General features: G+C 40.6%; 5 protein-coding genes across 6 annotated transcripts; 3 read left to right on the forward strand and 2 right to left on the reverse strand.

Annotated features, from left to right (window-relative positions):
• The first annotated feature begins 86 nt into the window (after positions 1 to 86).
• Positions 87 to 3,121, forward strand: LOC130686772 (glycine--tRNA ligase-like). The gene is made up of 9 exons (XM_057509936.2): positions 87 to 419; positions 519 to 865; positions 924 to 1,302; positions 1,364 to 1,531; positions 1,592 to 1,834; positions 1,898 to 2,347; positions 2,434 to 2,527; positions 2,597 to 2,784; positions 2,864 to 3,121. Exons 1-9 carry the CDS (start codon positions 147 to 149, stop codon positions 2,969 to 2,971), a joined length of 2,250 nt encoding a protein of 749 aa, XP_057365919.1. The 5' UTR covers positions 87 to 146; the 3' UTR covers positions 2,972 to 3,121.
• Positions 3,122 to 4,309: 1,188 nt separating this feature from the next.
• Positions 4,310 to 12,344, forward strand: LOC130686769 (unconventional myosin-Id-like). Its single transcript, XM_057509934.2, has 17 exons — positions 4,310 to 5,453; positions 6,493 to 6,599; positions 6,688 to 6,883; positions 7,930 to 8,149; positions 8,365 to 8,580; positions 8,683 to 8,886; positions 8,954 to 9,155; positions 9,228 to 9,507; positions 9,582 to 9,732; positions 10,008 to 10,166; positions 10,226 to 10,311; positions 10,370 to 10,532; positions 10,592 to 10,758; positions 10,825 to 10,990; positions 11,059 to 11,337; positions 11,400 to 11,554; positions 11,618 to 12,344. The coding sequence occupies exons 1-17, from the start codon at positions 5,365 to 5,367 to the stop codon at positions 11,829 to 11,831; spliced, it is 3,054 nt and encodes a 1,017-aa protein (XP_057365917.1). The 5' UTR covers positions 4,310 to 5,364; the 3' UTR covers positions 11,832 to 12,344.
• A 1,035-nt stretch (positions 12,345 to 13,379) lies between these two features.
• LOC130686766 (uncharacterized) lies at positions 13,380 to 14,556 on the forward strand. 2 transcript variants are annotated; one of them, XM_057509930.2, is made up of 7 exons: positions 13,380 to 13,439; positions 13,492 to 13,563; positions 13,622 to 13,761; positions 13,832 to 14,015; positions 14,078 to 14,171; positions 14,282 to 14,309; positions 14,414 to 14,556. In XM_057509930.2, the coding sequence occupies exons 1-5, from the start codon at positions 13,412 to 13,414 to the stop codon at positions 14,083 to 14,085; spliced, it is 432 nt and encodes a 143-aa protein (XP_057365913.1). In that variant the 5' UTR covers positions 13,380 to 13,411; the 3' UTR covers positions 14,086 to 14,171; positions 14,282 to 14,309; positions 14,414 to 14,556. The 2 variants fall into 2 exon arrangements, with proteins under 2 accessions (XP_057365913.1, XP_057365912.1); XM_057509929.2 differs by having other exon boundaries at positions 14,078 to 14,309.
• A 2,049-nt stretch (positions 14,557 to 16,605) lies between these two features.
• On the reverse strand, positions 16,606 to 17,782 carry LOC130686767 (uncharacterized). The gene is made up of 7 exons (XM_057509932.2): positions 17,723 to 17,782; positions 17,599 to 17,670; positions 17,401 to 17,540; positions 17,147 to 17,330; positions 16,991 to 17,084; positions 16,853 to 16,880; positions 16,606 to 16,748 (listed from the first exon to the last, which is right to left on the reverse strand). The coding sequence occupies exons 1-5, from the start codon at positions 17,748 to 17,750 to the stop codon at positions 17,077 to 17,079; spliced, it is 432 nt and encodes a 143-aa protein (XP_057365915.1). The 5' UTR covers positions 17,751 to 17,782; the 3' UTR covers positions 16,606 to 16,748; positions 16,853 to 16,880; positions 16,991 to 17,076.
• A 1,258-nt stretch (positions 17,783 to 19,040) lies between these two features.
• Positions 19,041 to 23,812, reverse strand: LOC130686721 (protein transport protein Sec31A-like). The gene is given in 9 exon segments (XM_057509864.2): positions 19,041 to 19,415; positions 19,484 to 19,555; positions 19,619 to 20,905; positions 20,990 to 21,979; positions 21,981 to 22,355; positions 22,411 to 22,605; positions 22,678 to 23,101; positions 23,161 to 23,371; positions 23,669 to 23,812. Coding segments are annotated over 8 exon segments (3,735 nt in total). The 5' UTR covers positions 23,364 to 23,371; positions 23,669 to 23,812; the 3' UTR covers positions 19,041 to 19,226.
• Between the last annotated feature and the right edge of the window lie 667 nt (positions 23,813 to 24,479).

Here is a 24,479-nt window from a genome sequence, read left to right on the forward strand (position 1 = left end):
GGTGGGAGGCTAGTAGCGATTCTACATCAATCCGGTAGAGGCGCTGATAACAACTATGAAATATCTGGCAGCCCTGGCAGACGATAATAGCAGGCGGTATTCACGGGGCCGGGGTAGTGCCACGTTCTTTCGCTATAGAATTGCTGATGAAATTCGCCTTTGTTGTTAAGACTGTTGCCTCCGTAGTCTTAAGTAGAAAGTTAGTTTGCAATCATTCTTGCCCAGGCAAGGCAGTACCGTTCCTAATAACACGGAACCTTCAAGTTCTCTCCTCTTTGAGATCTCAACCAGAAGCACCCGCTTGGGGTTCTAAAAAACATAAAAACAAGCAGAAAATCAAGATTCAATTCATTAACATAATGGCTGATCCAAAGATTGAAGAAATTTTAGCACCTTTCCGTGCCGCTGTCAAAGAACAGGTAACTTTCGTTCGTTCCACCATGTAGCTTTAAAAATGCTCATATTTGTGTTGAGCTCTTTGAAAGTCGTAATTTATTTTGTGATGTAACTTGTTTTAGGGTGATAAGGTTCGCCAATTGAAAGAATCAGGTGCTCTGGAGATTGATTTGAAAAAAGCTGTTGCTGAACTGAAAGCTCGAAAGAAGATTCTGGAAGACAAGGAGTTGGAACTAACTCCTGTAGAGGCATCCTTTGATCGTGCTAAAATGGAAGATTTGCTAAAGCGGAGATTCTTTTTCGATCAATCTTTTGCCATTTATGGAGGTATAACTGGTCAGTTTGATTTTGGCCCTATGGGATGTGCCATGAAAGCCAACATGCTCAGCACATGGAGAAGTTTCTTTATCCTTGAAGAGCAAATGCTTGAAGTTGATTGTTCAATCCTGACACCGGAACCTGTGCTTAAGTAAGTTGTTGGTAAAGCCTGTTGGGTTGTATCTTTTTATATCCGTGTCAATTACTAGAGCTTCTGGTCACGTTGATCGTTTTGCTGACCTGATGGTGAAGGACGACAAAAACGGGGAATGTTTCCGACTTGATCATTTGATCAAAGCCCATTTGGAGAAGGTCAAGTCTGACAAAAAGACAACCGCCGAAGTAAAAGTGGAGTGCGAAGATATTGTGATCAAGCTTGACGGCATGAACAAAGAAGAGATGCGTGTCATTCTCAGGAAATTCGAGATGAAAGCACCATTGACCAACAACGAATTGAGCGATCCCATGGAATTCAACCTGATGTTCAGCACTTCCATTGGTCCCACTGGCCTTGTTAAAGGCTACCTGCGACCTGAAACTGCCCAGGGTATCTTTGTCAACTTTAAGCGTCTTTTGGAATTCAATCAGGTATGATTCTTATCTTCTTTCGCAACGAATATTTTTCGAATGAAAGTGTTATTTTGATTAGGGGAAACTCCCCTTTGCAGCGGCCCAGATTGGTAACTCATTTCGCAATGAAATTTCTCCTCGTTCTGGTTTGATCCGCGTACGCGAGTTCACGATGGCAGAAATTGAACATTTCTGTGATCCGTCCGATAAGTCTCATCCTAAATTTGATGAAGTTCGACATGTGCAAGTAAGATGCTGATTCATGGCTATGCATAAGAAAGTCTTTAATGCCAAATGGAATCCATAGGTTCTATTGTATTCTGCCTGCAACCAAATGGATGGCAAAGCAGCTGAACTTGTCACCATTGGCAAAGCGGTTGATGAGCGAATTATCGCCAATGAGACTTTGGCTTATTTCATGGCCCGCATCCAACAATATATGACCAAGGTCGGAGTTGACCCGAAGAAGCTTCGATTCCGTCAACACATGAACAACGAAATGGCTCACTATGCATGCGATTGCTGGGATGCCGAATGTCTCACTTCCTACGTAAGTGGGTTTCAATTAATTACTGAAAGGGTAAATTTTAATTTTAAAACTATACTTTAAAAGGGATGGGTGGAGTGTGTCGGCTGTGCCGATCGATCTGCCTACGATTTGTCCCAGCACACGAAGTCTACTGGTGTTCGTCTAGTGGCAGAAAAGAAATTGCCGGAGCCTAAGACAATTGACGTCGTTGAGGTTGTAGCAGTGAAGGGTGCTGTTGGCAAATCGTTCAAAAAAGAGGCCAAAGAGATTATGGAAGCTCTTTCTAAGCTGGAGCCAGCAACCGTTGCTGAGGTTGAAGAATCTTTGAAAACGAACGGAAAATATTTACTCGAGATCGGCACCAATTCATACAGTTTAACGACTGACATGCTGGAAGTCAAACGATACCAGAAGACTACTTACGTCGAAGAATATGTTCCGAATGTTATTGAGCCTTCATTTGGTATCGGTCGCATCATGTATGCTATCTTTGAGCATAATTTTAAAGTTCGAAGCGATGATGGGCAACGCACGGTTAGTACAATTCTCCCGGATTAAAGGCCATGTTCGCAAGAAATTTCTAACCTTTCTTCCTTTGTGATTTGAATGGTGTTTCTTAGTATTTCTCGCTACCTCCGGTGATTGCCCCATTGAAATGCTCGGTACTTCCGTTGAGCAACAATGCGGATTTCGTTCCTTACATCCGTCAACTGTGTAAGTAGTTTCCCATAACATGCGAGGCGCTTTCAATATTATTTCACACGATTTCTCTTTTTTTTCTAGCTCGTGACCTCACGATTGCTGACGTGTCTTACCGAGTTGACGACTCGAGCGGATCTATTGGACGCCGTTATGCCCGCACGGATGAAATCGCCATCCCGTTCGGTATCACCATTGATTTTGATTCTCTCAAAGAGCCCCACAGTGCAACTCTCCGTGAACGTGACTCAATGGGTCAAGTTCGTATTCCGGTAATAAATATGACATCATTTGAAAAGAATGAAAGTTTCAAAAGTAAACAAAACATTTCCATTGGTTTTACCCCAATAGCTGAAGGAGATTGCCGGCGTTGTCAGGGATCTAACGTACGGCAAAACCACTTGGACGGATGTTGAAGCCAAATACCCGAAATTCGAACAACAGGAAACTAAATCGTGAACGGGTTAAAGCCTTGGATCCTCCCCAATTGGGTGAGGCGAATGCTTCCGGGCATAACCGTTTTTCTTTTGCACACGATGTGTAATAGCATTGGTGTCGGGTACACACACCCCAGTGGCTTTCTGAAAGTAAATCTTGTCCAGTTACTCTTTAATTCATTTTTGGTTTTTTACACGTTTTTTTTATTTATTTATTTTTCTCACACTGGCGTATGTAACAGAATACGCTGCATTTTTATGTCACGCAACATCACCGTTTTATACTGTAACGCCTTCGGCCGGCTGCGGCCCCTGTAGAATTGTCGCCGTATTACCTATTCCGATGCAAAACAGCGTGTCGGAAGGAAAACGAAAAAGAAAGGAGTCGAGTTAAGGACCCTACAAGAAGTGTCGTGTGCTGCTGCCATCTAGAGTATAATTAAGTAAGTATCGATATTGTAAACAGTCACGCTGACACGTCGCTCGTTTCAACCTACTGCCGATTATACGAATACTTAGCAAGCGGGCGGAAACTCGTGTACGGGAGTGGAATGAGGGTGGGGTTTTTCGTCTTTTAACATAAAGATATTACGTGTTTTACTATTGATATTTTTTAAAAGTCAGTTTTATAGCATTTTTTCGTTTTCGTAATGCTTCCGGCTCGTTAAGTTTACGTCATGACATAACTTTGATAGGTGATCATTAACCAACCGTTTCCTTTGGGCCTTGTTGAATTCATCCCGTTAAAATAGTTTTGTTGTGCCATCGATCGTTCTACGGAGAAGCAGTATTTTTCTTTTATCACATCAAACAAAAGGAATCAGTTTTTTCAAAAAGAAAAAATTTCAGCTCACGAGAAAAAAAAAGGAATTTTGTGTGCCGTACGTTCGTGACACGAATTTAATCTGCTAGAACTGTAATAAGATTAAAGGGTCTTTTCAATTCTTTGTTATCGTCTTCCTGACGTCAGTCGTCGTAAATAACGGAAACGTAGCAAAACAGAAACCGACGCCCTAACAGAGGAAGTGGAGCCGGCGAGAAAGGTGTGGCCGTAAATGCGCGATAGACAACCAAACACGGTCACAAAATGAAAAGAAAGAAACACTTGAGTTGCCAAAAGCTCCATGTTTATGTCTAACGGGCAATAGCAAGAATTATAAAGAGTAAGCAGACGACGCAAACCGCTGGTCGTTTTCTTTCCTTCAGTCACTAAGACAAATGTTAATAGCTAATAGGTAACCGTCCAACTGCTGCTTTTTCTTTGAAGGAAGTGACAAATATTGAGGTAGGAAAAACGAAACAAAAATTGTGAAACCATGAGCATATTAGCTAGACGACCGTGGGGTTCTTCCCGGCTCTTTTTGGTATAAGTGCAAGTGGAATTTAAGGTTTTCATCCGCCTAGAGCGATCTGAGCTCTGGTCTTTTTGGGGTTTAAGTCACCGCCTTCACACGAGACGAAAGTGCTTAGGCAACTGGAACGCTATCTCCTCGTGGAACTCGAACCTAATGTTGTTGCCTAAACCTATTTTCAAGTTCCCTCCCCAAGTCCCAACCTTCAGCCTCACCTGAAATCATCATACTCGGCAACATCGCAGCTCTGAAATTTCCACACGTAGATGCACAGCATACACTGCAGCACGTACAAAAAAAAAAGAAAAAGTTTTCGAGGGTTGGGCCCATTGAATATTTAATTCCGTCAAAAGTCCTGCCATTTTGTTCAGTTTCCTTTCCGTACTATCTTAGTGGAACAAACGCAGTGGGAGGATGGTGACTAATACAACCGGAATTGTGTACGATGGGTGACAGCATTCACCGATGCTTGCGTTTTTTGAATAACCGACAGAAACATACAAACTTTGACGTTTCGTGCCCTACAGAAGAAAAAAAAAAAACTCCTCCCGGACTGGGGTTTAGTGCAGCGTGTCGTGTGCCATAGTCAGTCGGCTGCTAGCTTCTGCATCGAAAGGTTGTGTCGTTGTTCGTGTGGCTTCTGTGCTTCACAACAACAGACACACATTTTGCCACTTGTGTCTGTTTTGCCTTTTTTTTTTTTTTTTTTTTATTTCTTTTTCAACAATATCTTTTCCTTTGAAAGGATAAAACGACAACACCTGAAATAGGCTAGTGTATCTGTGTTGAAGCGAAAGCTCTCTTCATTCACGGTTTATTCACGATTGTGGACAACAACGGCGACGTGAAAGTATAGTTATCTCTTCTCGTGGCCGGCTTTTGGCGAACCGCGATATCCTATATGACTGAGTGAAGACAAACTGCACAGAGAGAGAGAGAGAGAAAGACTACGAAAGAAAAAGAAAAGGAGAGAAAGCCGCTGAAAAGGTTTACTCATTGTTGTTACGTGTGTGCGTGAGTCTGCGTGGGGGGAGACTGCCTTGTGCTAGTGCGTGTGCTCACCATGATGAATCACGAAGAGATCGGTCGGGGAGACTTTGTTCTGCTCGACGAAATCTCGACGGAAAGTTTCATCCACAATCTGCGAATCAGGTGATATTTTTGTCGTGTTTACTAACAGCAATACGTTCAATGGTTTTTATATTCTTTTGCTGGACGTGAGATTCTTAGTGGAAGAATCTCTGTGGGGGCAAACGACCAAATAGCTAGCCGGGGGGCAATGTTTTAGATGTCATAAATTTTTGTGTAGTTAATGTGTGTTGTGTACTTGGGAAAAGGCGTAACAAAATCGAGATTTCCGTGAGAATTTTTCTGGGATTCAATCGTTTAGGGTGAAAATCCCCAGTATGACTGACGTTGGCTTAAAGATGAAACCGTAGAGAATTTTTGTACGCTGGAAGAAAACTGAAAATTCCAACTCATAACAAACAAAAAAAAAAGACATGGCCCATAAGATTAATATACCGCTGCTGCCAACCCTGGGAGCAGTATATAATAAGATTTTGGCTTCTCTTCACACTCTCGCTCAGTATTGATGATTGGACCGCCTGTCTGTCCACAAGACTCAGGGAACGTAAAAAAATGTATGACGTCTATTTTCTTATCAGGGGTGGCGAAATGTATTTACGTTTTATAGTGCTGTAGAAAGATAGCTCTTAATGATGGACAGCTTGTTCCCCTCTTATCTGCTAAATATAAGCTGTTTCTTATTTGCTTACTTGGTTTCAATCCCCATTCGTTTGCACGTTTTCACCTCTGGCCAGTAATTACAGAGTAAGCAGATGGCATCTTAGTCTGTCATTTTGCATGGTCTATTACTCTACTTGAAAAGGGAAAAAAAAACTACGAAGGTTTTAAGTTAGTTAAAAAACCAAACGCACCAGGACCGATTGAGCATCTATCAGACATTTTCTATGCCTTGGATGAATAACGACCACTTGAAACGGCCATATGCCACATCGTGAATCAACACCGTTATCTAATCTTTTTCTATCTCGGCTTATTTTTTTTTTTTTTATTATTTTTTTTAAAGCTCTTGCTATTTTAGCCATTACAATGCCACTATAACCTCGTCAAGCATATCAGTAATAAATTCTTTATTTTAATCTAATATATGTTGAACAATTAATAGATTTAATGGAGGTAAATTTTACACCTACATCGGCGAAGTATGCGTCTCAGTCAACCCGTATAGAACACTGAATATTTATGGACCGGATTATGTTAGCCAGTATAAAGGTAAAAAAAAAACGTTCAGTTTAACATCCTATATCGATAAAAACTAACGATCGGAATGTTCATTGTTTCAACGTGTTTTTTATGACAGGTAGAGAAATCTTCGAACGACCGCCGCATATATTCGCCATCGGTGACGCGGCCTACAAGACGATGAAGAGAAATGGCAAGGACACTTGCATCGTCATTAGCGGCGAGTCCGGCAGCGGTAAAACCGAGGCTTCGAAAATCATCATGCGTTACCTTGCGGCCGTAACGAACCTCAGCGGCCAGCAAGAAATCGAACGGTACGACCCGTCTACTTTTACATATTTCTTTTTAAAATGTCATAGAAAAAAGTCGATAGTCAGCACCGCCGAATCGATCCAGTGGTAGGTAGAACATAAGGGAATTAAAGGAAGGTCCATAGCCTCTGCTATTCACGCCCTTTTTTAATCTACATGATTATTAAGCTACTAATCCAATGAAGTCCTTCAACGTCTCTGGGGCTGTACTCTCATCTTGTAGCTGAGCTTGGGATTCCAGTTTGCACTGCCCCGTAGTAGAAAATTGAATTTTGAACAAAACTTGGTTTGCAAGTGAAGTTGTGCATGTAAATTTGTCCGGTCGAGACTTTTATAGACATATTTTCTCCTTTCCTGTTTCAAAATAAGCACAGCTGTTTGCCAACACGCGTCCATGCATGTGTGACGTCACCAGCCAGGGTGCTCACGCTCAACCCCCTTTAGTCGGGAATTTTTTTTCTGGAAATAGATTCGATGCTGACATTTTTTTTTCTAGCATATTCAAAATTATCGTAGTAGCACAGTAGAGTTTGTTTTAGGGACTGGGATTTAAAGTAGCAACCGTTCCCTAGCGGCATATCCGTTCTGCTCTTGTAGGTTAAAGGTATGCGGGAGCCCATATGCGTCTAAATACGAGCTCTTTAAATTAAAATTAGGTTTTCCCTACTGTATTTATTTTTGTGTATTTTTCGGGTTTTGCGATAATTTTAAGTATGTCGCGGAAATTCGATCCAAACGATAGAAACACGGGGTCAGGATCCGGATACCTGAGACGGCATTTTTTTTGCCATCGGTTGGTAACATGAATTTGAACGTGACGGCGGTTACATGATTGGCTTCTCTGGTTGTACCTCCCTTCTCCACCCTAAATACTACACAGCTCCCTCCTGGTTTTCTCGTGAATTTCGGTGTCTGTGATAAAGGGAACGACGCTAACGTTAGAGCTCAATTCAAGCTACATGCCTTTTCGTTTCTGAAATTCGCGGAACAGTCATTCGAAGTGACGATGGCAAAAAAATAAATGATTATTCTTTCTTGTTCCGTTACAGAGTGAAAAATATCCTTCTTCAGTCTAATGCAATCCTGGAAACGTTCGGCAACGCCAAGACAAATCGCAATGACAATTCTTCCAGATTCGGCAAGTACATGGATATTCACTTTGACTTTAAAGGCGACCCCATCGGAGGCCACATTAACAACTATCTTCTGGAGAAGTCGCGTGTCATTGTTCAACAAGCCGGCGAACGCAATTTCCATTCGTTTTACCAGGTACCATTTACATCATGCATAATTGAGTGTATTTTATGTAGTCATTAGTGTGCTATCTCATTATGAAATTTCTCCGCAATTATTTGTTATTATTTTTGAAATCTATTTTCTTTTTTTTGTTGTTGTTTTGTTTGGCATTCCGCTCTTGGCGCACATCGTTAATCATCTCACGTATTTTCTCGTTTGTTTTGCTTTTTATTTCTGGATAAACGAAGTTGCTGTTTGGGGCACCCGACAATGAAGCGGCCAAACTACAGCTGAAACGTGATCCGACGTTCTATCACTTTTTGCGTCAAGGAGGCGTAGCCAAAGTTGATTCCATTAGCGACCGAACTGATTACAAAAACGTTTCGTCTGCTTTCCGCGCCTTAAATTTTGATCCCGCATCCGTGGAGACCATCTGGAAAATCGTGGCGGCCGTTTTGCATCTGGTACTACAATACCAAATATTAGTTGATTCGATCGCTTTTTAACGACTGCATTCTTGTACTCATCGCTGGATTGTTTCTTTTTTTTTTTTTAAACTTGTACAGGGAAACGCAGAATTCAAATCGGATGGCGACAAGACTCGACTGGCCCAGTCGACGACGCTATCAACCGTGGCGTCGCTTTTATGCGTCGACCCCAATGAGCTGAACCGAGCTCTATGCCATCGCGTGATTGCCGCTAATGGCGAACTAATGGAAAAAGGTCATACCACATCTGAGGCCACTTACGGCAGAGATGCCTTCGCTAAGGTACTGTTATGCGACCCTTTCTTAATTGACGCCAGTTTTTTCACGAACTAATTGTTGATTGTCCCAGGCATTATACGATCGTCTCTTTAGTTGGATTGTAGAACGAGTAAACAGCGCCATCGAAGTGCAAAGAGCAGACAGAAGCTATAACGTTCCCGGTACTGTTATTGGCGTACTTGATATTTATGGTTTCGAGATATTTGACATCAATAGTTTCGAGCAATTTTGTATCAACTATTGCAACGAGAAATTGCAACAACTGTTTATCGGTAACATTATAGCAAAACAGTTATTTGAAATCTAGGAAGTCAACGGTAACAAACAATTGTTTGTCATTTTAGAATTGGTGCTGAAACAAGAGCAAGAAGAGTATCGTCGTGAAGGAATCGCTTGGCAGAACATTGATTATTTCAACAACCAAATAATCTGCGATCTCGTTGAGCAGCAGCACAAAGGAATCCTTGCCATTATGGACGAGGCTTGCTTGAATGTTGGAAAGGTTACTGACCAAATGCTTTTAGAAGCTTTGGATCAGAAACTATCACAGCACAAGCATTATACTAGTCGCAAGTTAAGTCCACTTGATAAGGAGTTACGACATGGCTCTGATTTTCGCATTCGGTAATAACATTATTTGATTGTCATAAAATCAATTTGCAAACTTATTAGGAGAAATATCGTTTCTGATTATGAAGGCATTACGCTGGTGATGTCGTCTACGATGTCAGTGGATTCCTGGATAAAAATAAGGACACATTATTCCAAGATTTTAAGCGGCTCCTCTACAGTTCCAAGGACCCCAACATCCGCCATATGTGGCCTGAAGGAGCCCAAGACATCCACAAGGTAAACTAAAGTTCCTGTTTTGTATTTTTTTTTTCTAGGAAAAAAATTGAAATCGCTTCGCTTGACTGCAGCGACAAGCAGTTTTTTAGAGCCCTCTTAAAAAAAAAAAAGCAAAACGGGTTGACAGGCCATCTGTTATTCCGTCCTTGGCTTTTACTCTAAAGCGGAAAATCACACAGTATTACTATTTCGTAGAAAAAAAGAAATCAGATAGATAAAAATAAAATGGAACAGACAACACCAATAAATAATAATTATAATGTTTTTCTCCTCAGACAACCAAGAGGCCGCTGACAGCTGGAACGCTTTTCAAGAATTCCATGATCGCTCTGGTAAAGAACCTGACGTCCAAGGAGCCTTACTATGTCCGGTGTATTAAACCCAACGACCAAAAATCCCCAGTGCTCTTTGACGAAGAACGCGTTCGACACCAAGTAATGTTAACAAAATATGGCGGATTTTCCATTTGAAAAACCTGTATTCGATTTTCCAGGTCAGTTACTTGGGCCTTATTGAGAATGTGCGCGTTCGCCGAGCCGGTTTTGCTTACAGACAGAGTTACGATCGCTTCTTAAGAAGGTAAGCAGGTTTTAAGGGTTTAACGTCTAAGTTTCTTTATGTAATTGGAAACCTTTAGATACAAGATGGTCTCGCAATACACTTGGCCAAATTTTCGGGGCGGAGCCGATCGTGATGGAGTCCGCATTCTTATACAACAACAAAATTTTGAGGAAGACGTTGTCTATGGCAAAACCAAAATCTTTGTTCGATCACCGCAGACACTCTTCATGTTGGAACAAGTACGTTAACCTAATTAGACATGTCAATATCTAGTTTAAACTGTTCCCTTCTTCCGTAGGCTCGCGCTCGATTAATTCCGGGGATAGTCATATTTCTTCAAAAACTCTGGAGGGGATCTGTTTGCCGGCGTCGCTACAAGAAGATACTAGCTGCCAAGAGGATTATTGGAGCTTATCGCCGATATAAGATGCGAGCATACTTGAGACTGCTCGTTAGTCCACTTCGGTAATATACGTCTGCACATGATTGAATTTTCGTAAATATTTTCATATTTTCTCTTGTACGATTTAGCAATGCCAAACAGTTGCGAGACTATGGTTTGTCTGTTCGATGGCCATCACCACCGCATATAATCGCAAAGTTAGTAGCCAAGTTTTATGCGGCTTTTCATCGCTGGCGGGCTTGGATGGTTATCCAAGCTATTCCCTCTCAAGACTGGCCACAACTTCGTCTTAAAGTATTTATGATATATTGTACTATGAAGCTTTTAATTAAAGCTCCATACGATTTTTTTTTAATATATAGATTGCCGCTGCTGACGTATTGCAGGGGCAACGTTCTGGCTATGGGTTGAATCGACGATGGGAGGGAAATTACGTGAGAGATGAGCTGAATGCTCCTACGGCTCTGGTTACGCTGAAAACAAAAGACAGAATTCAGCAAATCCTGTTTGCGTGTCGAATCCGCAAGTATAACAAATGTTTTAAGTCGAGCGAACGAGCTCTTCTCATTACTGAAGCTTCCGTATACAAGCTGGACGGGAAAACTTTCAAACCCATGAAGAATAAAACCCCCTTGGTCGAGGTAGAATTCCGTTGCATTGAATGAAAATTGACTTAATTTAAATCCTGTGTAACTCAACGTAGATCACGGCGTTGAGCGTCAGTACCGAGGATGACCACCTTCTCGTTATTCATCTACGAAGTAACAACGATTTTGTAGTTTCTTTACAGCCGGATGATCGCACTGGAAGTAGTAGGGTTGGTGAAGCAGTCGCGATCCTCCTACAGCAATGCCAGAAGTATAACATTTTAAATGTCAATCAACAGTATTTTTAAAAACAATTTCTGTGTTTTTTTTTTAGATTGAACGATAACCCGCTGACAGTCAAAACCGGTTCCCGAATCCAGTGTATGCTTGGACGCAAGCCACGTACTATACAAATCGATTCAAACAATGCTTCCATTAGTGCCATCAACTTCGTCAAGCAATCCAAGACGGATATTCTTTACCAATCACCTCCATATTCAGTTTCCACGAAAGGAGTTGCGACCAATGGTCAAAATGGATACCACTGAAGTGGTCACTAACGATCCTTCGCGAGCCTACAGCAAGGTGTGCTGTATAACACATTTTTTTTTTCTCTTCTTAAAAGAACCTGCGGTTCCATCGGGTCTTAATTAAAAAGGTATAAAGAGCCAATATTAACAGTTTCTTATGTGTGTGTCAAATTTATGGTGTTATCATATCGTGCCATTTTTATTCTTGTAATTTTACTGTTGTTTCCCTCTGGCTAACGCCACTGCTGGGACTTCGATATCGGTGTAAAATTTTTGGATTTTCACGGCTTAGCAAAACCAAAACGCTGTATTCGTGTATACATCACATTCTATTCTATTTTCTTCAAGTCGCCATTTCCCTCCCGACACAAAAATTCTTTTTGGAATCGTAGCATTCAAGCGGCTCGATGTAGAGATTCGTGATTTTATTCGCCTTCTGACCTATCAAAAGAGTCAATTATATATGCGGCAGTCAAATAGTTCGATTGTAGAATGGTATTTTATTATTCAATACACTGCTTGCAAGATTTTCATTAACTGTAGCCGCGTCCAAGGTGATTTTGCTTCATACATACTAAGTACTTCGGGACGTCGTTTAACCCACTTTCTTAAGGGCAACTTTTGTCCCAATAGTAGAGTGTTTATTTCGAAAATTAATGGATAATTGGATAGATACCTGGATATGACGTAGAGCGTCTGCTTAACACATTAAAAGTCCTGTGTTTAAGCCTCATGTAGTCTTCGAAGAAACAATAACTTTAAAGGGGACTTCCCCGGAGGAGTCCCTTAATTTTGCCTTCAAGTATGCCCCAAAACAATAAACCGCATAGAATTTGACGAGAATAACACGTTATACTCCAAATTTAACGCTGATTTCGGAACACATATTCTTTTTCTCGTCACATTAGCCGTTGCTGAAATAAACAAAGAAAATGACCGTGGGAATTTTACCCCCAAAACTTGCAAAAACTGACCCTCACAGGAATCGGTTAAAAATCACAGGATGTACTAAAAATTAAATGCTGATTCCGATAAAATTATTACTTTTTTCATAAAAACAACCGTTTTGGAAATATAGCGAAATGAAAACTGACTAGCGCGCCAGTACGCTACAGCGCTAGCGTGACACATCAATTTTTTAGATTATCCAAAAACTATAAGCTCTACGTAAAAACAACTGTCATTTTCGTGTTCCTTGTTAAAGTCTGAATCAGAATAATACATATTTATCTAGATTTAATGATATTGTTTTTTAATAGGAAAAAATTTAAGCCCGACAAAATCAGCTCGACCTTCTGTTTTTTACGGTTTATTCAAAAAGTATAAGCCCAATATAAAAATAAACCAGATTTTCGTGATTAGCAATCAATTTCGAATCAAAATAATGTATTTTTTATGGCAATCCGTTTTACATTTAAAAAAAAAAAAATATCGGAAAAAAAAAATCGCACTTTTTTCTTTTTTTCCGACACGTAGCCATCTACCGCTCAGACTCGTTATTACTGGCGTAGGCAATTTCAGTCCATTGGATGCCATTCGCAGATGGTTCAGTAGCGTGGATGGAGAGAATAACGCGGGGCTGGAGGAACAATTGGAAAATGGATAAGATAATACAACAAAAGGATGGTAAGTATAAACTTATTATATTGGTTTTCAATTATTAATTATTGTTTATGAGATCAAATTATGAAGCTGCAGGCCCAATTATTGGAACAACACAAAATATTAGATAACAGCAAAGCTAAGGATGGTAAGGCCTAATACGTAATGATTCTATTTATTTGCTTTTATTCATTTGTGTTTTGTAGCTCAAATTTTGAGTCTACAAGCTCAGCCAGGGGAAAAGAACAAATTGGAACGGAACAGTTTCCAAACAGTGAAGGAGGTTTTTCCAAACTCATCCCTAACTGAACATGAGGATGAATTGGCATTAGGCGAACACAGTCAGGTACCTAAACTTTTCAAATAAGAATTCAAAATAAGTATAGAATTTTAACAAACAATTATTTACTGTTTAGTTATTCAGTCCACCACCTTACAGTGTGTTAAAGTTAAATTCTGTTAGTGCTGCACTAAAAGAATTGTTAGTAATAAGTCCATGCAGCGAAGGAAGTGAAGAATTGTTGGACCGTATTTGGGCCGAATATGGGTGTGGTACGGAAACCCAGAAATGGCATGAGTTCAACATAAAACATGGATTAGGTACTTTTCGGTTTTTTGTCTATTGAAAAAGTATTTTTAATGCTGTTATTTTGCATTTACAGAATTTTAGCGGGGGTTCAAGTAAAACCTGGAAGTGTGACAGGATTGAAGAGTGAGCCTACAGTTGAAAAACACTGAAAGTGCATTACGATTAAGGTATGAGCTGCTTCTCTTGCTTAAGAACAACTTGTCCTTTACGTTCAGAGTGTTGGTGAAGCTGGGTACTTAAATGGCTCTAAAGATGTTTCACTTTGCTGGCATTGCAGCGATGAACATCATACATGGACTCTTTAGGTATGAAAGGAATTTCCTTGAAAATTTTTTGAATTTATGACGAAGCATTTCTCCTCCTTTTTGCCACCCATGTCTAATCTACAAAAAAAAAATTTATCCAATAGGAAAGGATTTTCAGCATACTGGGAACACAACTATCAACAATGCAACATTCTAGGGGTGCTATTTTATCATTCAAGAGCCTTATACAATGATTTTCATCTGCAATTTGTATGGCCTTTCCCAAGCTTCTGCCAGAATTTGAATCTATGAGTCATGTAAGTCACATGAGCAACAATTGAGATGCTTAATGGTGATGTTTTTCTTTTCTCAGCATAGGTTAATAGTAACATTGGATCTGAAAAAATTCTTGGTTGGGGCATGACACTGAATAAATTGTAATGATTGGATGGATGACATGATATTTTCTATACTTCATTCGGATTCCCGAGACGGTATTTTATATTTAAAAAATTGAAGTGCATATCTGGGCTCCCTTCCTTTCCGTAGCCCCGTTTCCCCTTGACTCGTAATAAGCCCGTAGGGGGTCATGCCCCTACTGTACGGTATATATAAAAACAACATATACCGAGGTTTGGAGGGCTCTGGCCGGAAAGGGGACGTGGGGGTCCGCATGGTTCGATGAAGTGTTCATGGAGGGCTGTGTGGCTACCCGCAAATCCGAATTAAAGGTTAATCGCTCCTGTAAAAATGTTCCATTTCTTCGGCTCTTCTTCCGGCTTCTCTTAGCCAATCACCGGGTAATCTCCCCGGTGGGTCAACAAGGCAGTGTCTCCCCCTGCCTGGGTTGACGGCAACTTTTGAAAGGGCTATTGTGCCTTTTTAAAGTTGCAAAAATAATTGTAATGTGCAGAGAATTGTCAATAAATTTTTTTTTATAAAATGTTTTTTGCAAAATTTGTTTTTCATTATCTGTGTTCGCTTTGTTCACACATTACATTTATCAACATTTTTGCTTGCTCAATTCATCTTTATTGTTTTTGCCACCGTTGTATCGTTTATCTGTAAGTATTCTATTATTATTTATTACACTTTTTGAATACTTGAACTTACACAAGGAACAACGTGTAATACCTGGATATTTTCTGAAGTAATTTTGTAATTGTATATTGTTTTACTGGTATGGGAATCGATCCCCAGACATTCAGCGTGCAACGCCGATGCTCTAACATTGAGCCACGAGATATATATAAAATTTTTATTATCGCATATCATATGTTATTGTCTAGGATGTTTATGCAGTCTTTCACAACTATATGTTGATCTTTCTATCGATTTCATAAGGTCCATAGCTGTGTGGTAGAGCATTCAGCTGCGATAACTGTTACCCTGGGTTCAAACCTTAGTAGATGTATGAAGATCTACATCTAAATATAGAAAAGAATATTATAGTATTGCATTTCAGTTTTATTCAAAGTGTAAATGCAAGTCCGCAAGTGACTAGAAAAAAGCCAACTTAATATCATATGAATCTTGGCTCATTGGTAGAGCATCGGCGTGGTATGCCGAACATGCAGGGTTCGATCCCTGGATAATAATTGAATGCTTACAGATAAACGATAAACCTACGATAAGCTAAATAAAAAAAAAATGTTGATAAATGTAATGTGTTAACAAAGCGAACACAGATAATGAAAGAAACAAATTTTGCAAAAAACATTTTATAAAAAAAAAATTTATTGACAATTCTCTGCACATTACAATTATTTTTGCAACTTTAAAAAGGCACAATAGCCCTTTCAAAAGTTGCCGTCAACCCAGGCAGGGGGAGACACTGCCTTGTTGACCCACCGGGGAGATTACCCGGTGATTGGCTAAGAGAAGCCGGAAGAAGAGCCGAAGAAATGGAACATTTTTACAGGAGCGATTAACCTTTAATTCGGATTTGCGGGTAGCCACACAGCCCTCCATGAACACTTCATCGAACCATGCGGACCCCCACGTCCCCTTTCCGGCCAGAGCCCTCCAAACCTCGGTATATGTTGTTTTTATATATACCGTACAGTAGGGGCATGACCCCCTACGGGCTTATTACGAGTCAAGGGGAAACGGGGCTACGGAAAGGAAGGGAGCCCAGATATGCACTTCAATTTTTTAAATATAAAATACCGTCTCGGGAATCCGAATGAAGTATAGAAAATATCATGTCATCCATCCAATCATTACAATTTATTCAGTGTCATGCCCCAACCAAGAATTTTTTCAGATCCAATGTTACTATTAACCTATGCTGAGAAAAGAAAAACATCACCATTAAGCATCTCAATTGTTGCTCATGTGACTTACATGACTCATAGATTCAAATTCTGGCAGAAGCTTGGGAAAGGCCATACAAATTGCAGATGAAAATCATTGTATAAGGCTCTTGAATGATAAAATAGCACCCCTAGAATGTTGCATTGTTGATAGTTGTGTTCCCAGTATGCTGAAAATCCTTTCCTATTGGATAAATTTTTTTTTTGTAGATTAGACATGGGTGGCAAAAAGGAGGAGAAATGCTTCGTCATAAATTCAAAAAATTTTCAAGGAAATTCCTTTCATACCTAAAGAGTCCATGTATGATGTTCATCGCTGCAATGCCAGCAAAGTGAAACATCTTTAGAGCCATTTAAGTACCCAGCTTCACCAACACTCTGAACGTAAAGGACAAGTTGTTCTTTAGCAAGAGAAGCAGCTCATACCTTAATCGTAATGCACTTTCAGTGTTTTTCAACTGTAGGCTCACTCTTCAATCCTGTCACACTTCCAGGTTTTACTTGAACCCCCGCTAAAATTCTGTAAATGCAAAATAACAGCATTAAAAATACTTTTTCAATAGACAAAAAACCGAAAAGTACCTAATCCATGTTTTATGTTGAACTCATGCCATTTCTGGGTTTCCGTACCACACCCATATTCGGCCCAAATACGGTCCAACAATTCTTCACTTCCTTCGCTGCATGGACTTATTACTAACAATTCTTTTAGTGCAGCACTAACAGAATTTAACTTTAACACACTGTAAGGTGGTGGACTGAATAACTAAACAGTAAATAATTGTTTGTTAAAATTCTATACTTATTTTGAATTCTTATTTGAAAAGTTTAGGTACCTGACTGTGTTCGCCTAATGCCAATTCATCCTCATGTTCAGTTAGGGATGAGTTTGGAAAAACCTCCTTCACTGTTTGGAAACTGTTCCGTTCCAATTTGTTCTTTTCCCCTGGCTGAGCTTGTAGACTCAAAATTTGAGCTACAAAACACAAATGAATAAAAGCAAATAAATAGAATCATTACGTATTAGGCCTTACCATCCTTAGCTTTGCTGTTATCTAATATTTTGTGTTGTTCCAATAATTGGGCCTGCAGCTTCATAATTTGATCTCATAAACAATAATTAATAATTGAAAACCAATATAATAAGTTTATACTTACCATCCTTTTGTTGTATTATCTTATCCATTTTCCAATTGTTCCTCCAGCCCCGCGTTATTCTCTCCATCCACGCTACTGAACCATCTGCGAATGGCATCCAATGGACTGAAATTGCCTACGCCAGTAATAACGAGTCTGAGCGGTAGATGGCTACGTGTCGGAAAAAAAGAAAAAAGTGCGATTTTTTTTTTCCGATATTTTTTTTTTTAAATGTAAAACGGATTGCCATAAAAAATACATTATTTTGATTCGAAATTGATTGCTAATCACGAAAATCTGGTTTATTTTTATATTGGGCTTATACTTTTTGAATAAACCGTAAAAAACAGAAGGTCGAGCTGATTTTGTCGGGCTTAAATTTTTTCCTATTAAAAAACAATATCATTAAATCTAGATAAATATGTATTATTCTGATTCAGACTTTAACAAGGAACACGAAAATGACAGTTGTTTTTACGTAGAGCTTATAGTTTTTGGATAATCTAAAAAATTGATGTGTCACGCTAGCGCTGTAGCGTACTGGCGCGCTAGTCAGTTTTCATTTCGCTATATTTCCAAAACGGTTGGTTTTATGAAAAAAGTAATAATTTTATCGGAATCAGCATTTAATTTTTAGTACATCCTGTGATTTTTAACCGATTCCTGTGAGGGTCAGTTTTTGCAAGTTTTGGGGGTAAAATTCCCACGGTCATTTTCTTTGTTTATTTCAGCAACGGCTAATGTGACGAGAAAAAGAATATGTGTTCCGAAATCAGCGTTAAATTTGGAGTATAACGTGTTATTCTCGTCAAATTCTATGCGGTTTATTGTTTTGGGGCATACTTGAAGGCAAAATTAAGGGACTCCTCCGGGGAAGTCCCCTTTAAAGTTATTGTTTCTTCGAAGACTACATGAGGCTTAAACACAGGACTTTTAATGTGTTAAGCAGACGCTCTACGTCATATCCAGGTATCTATCTAATTATCCATTAATTTGCGAATGAAAAACTCTACTATGGAACAAAAGTTGTCTTTAAAAAGGTGGGTCAAACGACGTTCCGTATAATCACACGCCTTTACTTTCATGTCTCGGTATTACACCCAGTTTTCATATAACTCTTTATTATTTACCTTTTTATGGCATTCTTATGGTTATGGGAAACCTAACTTATACCACTAATCGTTTACATCTAATTTTTGGTTTAACTCCATATCAATACATAAGTTTCGAATCTATGAGGAGCAATTAGGTAGACGTTTTTCTTGGTTGTTTCTTTTTCTTTCGAGTCAATAAGATTTTTTTTCCACAGGCCACACCTTAGCGGATTACTGAACCACTGTAAATAGCATAGATTTTAATGAATTCTCTGATTAAAGAAAAAAAAAGAAAAAGGCTATTAACTACACACATCAAATGAAACGAGGTGCGAAGCCACGAAGCCAACTTTTCTGCCTAACTTGCAGGCAGAAATCAAACGCTACACATCTTATCTCATAGAAAAACGTTTCTGGTTTCTCCAGTGTTGCTATTGATATTGGACTCCCAGCTGCTGAGCCATCTGGAGAAGCACTTTCAAACCAGATATAAACGATCCGATTTCAGTGAAGGGCGTATTGACCACCACCTGGGAGTGTAAACTCAAACTGGTCGCGTAATCGAACGCCTGAACAGCTTGCACAATCTGGTGTAAGCCTAAGAGGGTAGGGCTCAACAGCTAAAATGATTTTGTCAAAAACAAAGTAAGTTTCGAACGATTATGCCATTTATGGATTCATTAGTTACCATATTTTTGCGCAAAAGATCATCCAGGCACTCCAGCTTCTTCCCAACATCATCTAGCTTTCTCTTCAGTTGCTACATTACAAATACAAAACGTTTATGCGAACATAATATGTATAATTCTACAAATTTACTTACCGCATTTGTGGCTAGCGCAGCGCATTTGTTTTTTAATGTGTGGAATACATCGTGAATAATTTGGTGTTCGTTTGGAATCGGCAGCAAAGCTTGAGCTGGCTGGACAGGAATTGGCTCGGGAGCGTAGCTTTGGTTTTGAGTGGGTTCCACAGGAGAAGTCATTCCTGGATTGTATAATCCGTCGAACGGCTGAATGATGGGAACAGCCGGTTGTTCAACTATACCCATGGGGTGATTTATGGTTTCTACAGTTGTTGGCTCAGCTTTCACTTTCGCAAACGAGGTTAGAGGAGGTGGATCATTCCAACCAGGAGGTGCGCTAGTGGCCGGAAGAAGGGGCACAGATGACATGAGATTAGAAGCCGGTGGAGGAGTTATTGAAGGAGGAGCATCGAATGTTGATGGCTGCATGAACGCGCTTTGTTGCTGTGGCGCTTGAACGTGGTCCAATGGCGTGTAAAGAGAAGTAGGTTGTTGTACATTATCCATTCCAATGCCATTGGCCAACTGTCCGCTTTGAAGCTGGAATGATCCAGGAGAGGGCGGAATAGGCTGATTGAATTGATTTCCAGGAAAATTGCCTTGTTGCGCATATGGTGACGGACTGGTAAACTGACCACTGGGTTGGAACATGGCCGAGTTGGATTGCGGTTGCTGTTGCATGTAACCCATTTGGTTAACTTGCTGGAATTGTGAATTTGATGCCGAATTGTAATATCCACCAGGACGACCACTTGAAACGCTAGGATCCTGGACGTACACCCTATTGCGTTGATTTAGAGATCCCAAACGCGACACGTTTCCTGTTGTTGGGGGCGGTGCAACTGATGATGCAGGTGGTGGTGGTGGCGTGGGCTGATGGAACTGCGGCGAAGGTTGAGCATTCAGAGGCTGCGAGCTCAGAGGCTGATAAAACTGTTGCAACGGCTGAGCAGCTGGAGGTGGAGCCGGTGTACTCAGCATTGGTGGCATAGAGGGCGCCGCTTGTGGTGAGTTGAAAGTGTTGGTTGGTGGGGCCCAGCTATTGCTTTGAAATGGAGTTGTAGGTTTCGGAGGATAGGATGGCATTGCAGGCGCTGAACTGAATTGATCCTGATGACCATAGTAACTGTTTGTGGGAGTAGAAGATCTGTTTAATCCAACTGAAGGGTATCGCTGCGCTGGCCCAGCCTTTTGCTGGTGCGAAGCGAAATTGTAAGCACCGTTGGCCATTCCGGTTGAAACCTTGCGTTCGTTAGGATTCAATGAACGTTTCAGTCTGTCTTTCAATTCTACCATCGAATCATCCTATTGAAAAACATAAAAATCATTAAGGAACTTGTACTGCGTCGTCTAAAGTGACATAGAAATTCTCTTGACGTTGCTCGTTACCTGTGACATATCAAGATAAGTAAGAGCAGCTTCCAGGCTGCCCTGTCCGGCCAAGAGCCCAGCATAACGACATAGTTGCTGGGTAAGATGTCCCGAGTTAACAGCCACCGGCTGACGACCCCAATGCTGCTGAGCCTGACGAAGAACCATAACTTGTTCTACCATCTCTTGTAGAGATGTGGTTGAATCATCGGCGACTCGCAGCCAGCAGTCGACTACTTTCTCCATGTTGCCAGCACAAATGTAACAAAGAACAGCTTCGTTTGTGGCACCCATTTCGGCTTCGAGCCTCTGGCCGATCGTTTGGCAGAGGTTTGCGAATTGCGCGTCTTCCGCATAGGTCAGCGTAGCCGCTAAAGCTTCTTTCCAGTTGCCCATGTCGCAATGTTGAACTATCTTTTCCCAGTCACGGGTAACAACGGCTTGGATTAGACGTGGCACGTCACCCTGCATTAAACGGAAATAGCGGTCCCTCGTAGCTGTCAGTAATTCGGGTGGTCCAGTCATTGCTAACACAATGGCATCTGCGTATCGTTTGTCGTTGAAGCAAAGCTCCACGGCTGCAGCAAGGTTCCCAGTTATTAAGGCCTTACTAATCTTGCCGTCTACAGATTGGTCGGTTGGAATTGTGAAGGTTTTCACTTCGGCTGCGATGGAATCGAATGTGTCCGACACTCCTAGACCATCGAATGAATCGGCCACACCAACCTCAGAAATACTATGCGGTTCGTAGTTTAATAGATGCAATAGCTGCTGTCGCGGCGCCGGGCTAAAATTGGCTGCTAGGAAGTTCCAGGCTTCCTTGTGTTCCTCACTAGATTCAATTTTTTTGACGCAAAACTCCGCCAAATTGCCGGTGCTCAATGCACTTTCTAACTCCTTAGAACGCAGCGTTAGCTCATTTTCGGTAACAACTTGGCTAATATGCACTTGGGGCGTGGCGCTCGGTGCAGATCCGGCTGCATCCAAGCCAAAAGTGACCAACTTTCCCGCCAAAAGCGAAAGAAGCGCCACAGATGGGGCGGATCCACTTGGGTGCTTTCCTAAGTTGTTCATGGATGACAATCTGCTGTTGTGGTGCTTGTAAAGCTGGCGCGGATTCCATTCCAGGAAAAGAATCGGCAATCATATTGACTGGAGGCTGAACAGCTGTTTCTCGGCCTCCCATGATCGAGTGAACTCGTACATGGCCGTCAAAACTGGCTGTGGCGATGCAGGAAGGATTTCGTGGACACCATGCCGTGTCGAAACACCATTGGCTGCTCGTACTCAGCTCACAAAGTAGTTCGCCACGAGGTACTGGACTATTAGGATTCCAAATAAGCACTCTGTTGTCCTTTCCACAGCTTAGCAGTAGATCAGGGTCCTGTACATTAAACTGCCTTAGTTATTGCTAATTTGAAATTTATTAAAAATCCAACCTGTGGGCACCAATCCATAGCCAGAATACCCCTCTGATGACCCTCAAACGTATTCACAGGAGCTGTCGCTTGTCTCAGATCCCACAATTGAATAACAGGTAATTGATCTTCTTCGGATGCTAGGCAAAGTTGGGTGGCAACCTTGGGATGCCAAGCAACCGCCTTACAACGCATTCTTGAAGTACTGTCACTAACCTATTAACCACACGATAAGTGTTACTAGAAAAAAAGAACTTAAATTTTATTGGATGGGCGTAGCTAACTCACTTTAATAATGGGTTCATTCTTCCTCAAATCCCATACAACACAGCGCGTAGCAAAAGTTGATGCCAAAATATGCTGCACTTGTCTATTCCAAGCAAGGCACGTAACATCATCGGGTGGCTGAGAAAGCGTACCAGGAGTCATTGGAGCAGCAGGGCTATTCAAATCCCAGATGTAAATTTCTGACTGTGCTGCTCCCGACGCAAGTAAGTTAAGCTGAAACGGATTGAAATCGAGAGCCTTGACGGCTCCACTATGTTTTTTGCTATCCGCTAACAAGTATCCGCCGGTTTCATCATTTTTGCCCAGCAATAACTTTTCTGCATCAAATAACAGGATGTGACCCTGGTCTGCACCACCAACTATAACACCACCGGGGTTTTCACCACTGCTGATTCCCTGTGAACCCCACACAAGCTTGTGAAACCTGAAGACAAGTAACTGCTATAGACTTCAGAACTGTTAACATATTTAATATTGGCATACCTTTGTTTGGTGGATATGGATGCTTTTAATCCCATACCCAGACCAGGTTCATTTAGATCCAAAGAATACAGATCTATCTGTGAAGTGGTGCTGAACGAGGCGTCAAGCTGTTGAGCTGCTGTACCGGTAGCCAGATATATTGGATATTGTGAAGCAGGAGACCATGCTATATTAGCAGTCTGTTCAACTTCCTTGACTTTCATTTTTTAGCCTAGAACATGTGATAAACCATCAAACATTAAACAACGTGAAGCTACGTTTATCAATAGTTGAGATATTAGAAAATTATTTTCAAATAACAATGTGCAAATAACAAAAGAACAGTATTTTAATATTCTTCTTGAATTCACAACTAAGGAAGTGCAATTAGAACTCCAAATTAAAATTGTAGAGGCACAGATTTACAAGACTGGCACACTCCCTCCTACAACCAGGAAGTCTCATGACATGTAGTAGAAAAGGGACCAAAAAACTGATTTTAATTCTACATAAACTTTTAACAACTCACCTTGTGAGAATAGTGGACAGATGAAAATCTATGATATCAAACTAATTAAAGATTTGATTAATATTGCCGGTTAAGAGAAGCAGTTTTGTCCGCAATGTTGTCACTTGGCTGACGTGGCCCGACCGTAATCAAGAAAAGTTTCGAGACAACTACTACCACCTAGAGGCGGAATTAAGCATTATCGTATGTTCAAATCAGCCATCAGATGGCTCTCGAGTTTGGCGCTAAATTCAATTATGGATTTAGAAAACATAACTGGCCATTCTACTTTTACCCTTTAACTTCAAATGATATTCAATAAATCATTTGACAGCACCTGTTATTTTTGGAACTATAATAGAGCTACACTGTATTTTTGCTGGTCACTACCCATTTACTTTTTTTCACATAATTTAGGACTGCTTCCTTTTGTCTGACAAAGAAAGGGTTACGACTTTTGCAGGAATAACAAAATCACGGACGTGGAAGACAGGTGCTCACACGTGCTCACGTTGAAAATTAAAATTTTTTTGAATCAATGCATACGCATTAAGTTCCCCGTGCGAACACATCAGTATGCTTAACGATGCATCGCAGGTTGTCACGATTGCTATTTGTCTAGACCTTTGCACGCAAAAATTTACAACCATTTTACTGACGCGGTAGTTATGCAAAAAAAATATTTGTGAAGTCGTAAACAGTCATGTGGAAAGCTTTCGTTTTTGCCATTTCAATTGTATGATTTGTGTATTCGGACTCTGGAAAGGAAAAAAACTGATGAAAAGATAATTTTGTTGAAATTTCAGTAGATGATTTATGGAATGAGATCATA

This window comes from Daphnia carinata, chromosome 2 (genome assembly GCF_022539665.2).
Source record: "Daphnia carinata strain CSIRO-1 chromosome 2, CSIRO_AGI_Dcar_HiC_V3, whole genome shotgun sequence".
Lineage (NCBI taxonomy): Eukaryota > Metazoa > Arthropoda > Branchiopoda > Diplostraca > Daphniidae > Daphnia > Daphnia carinata.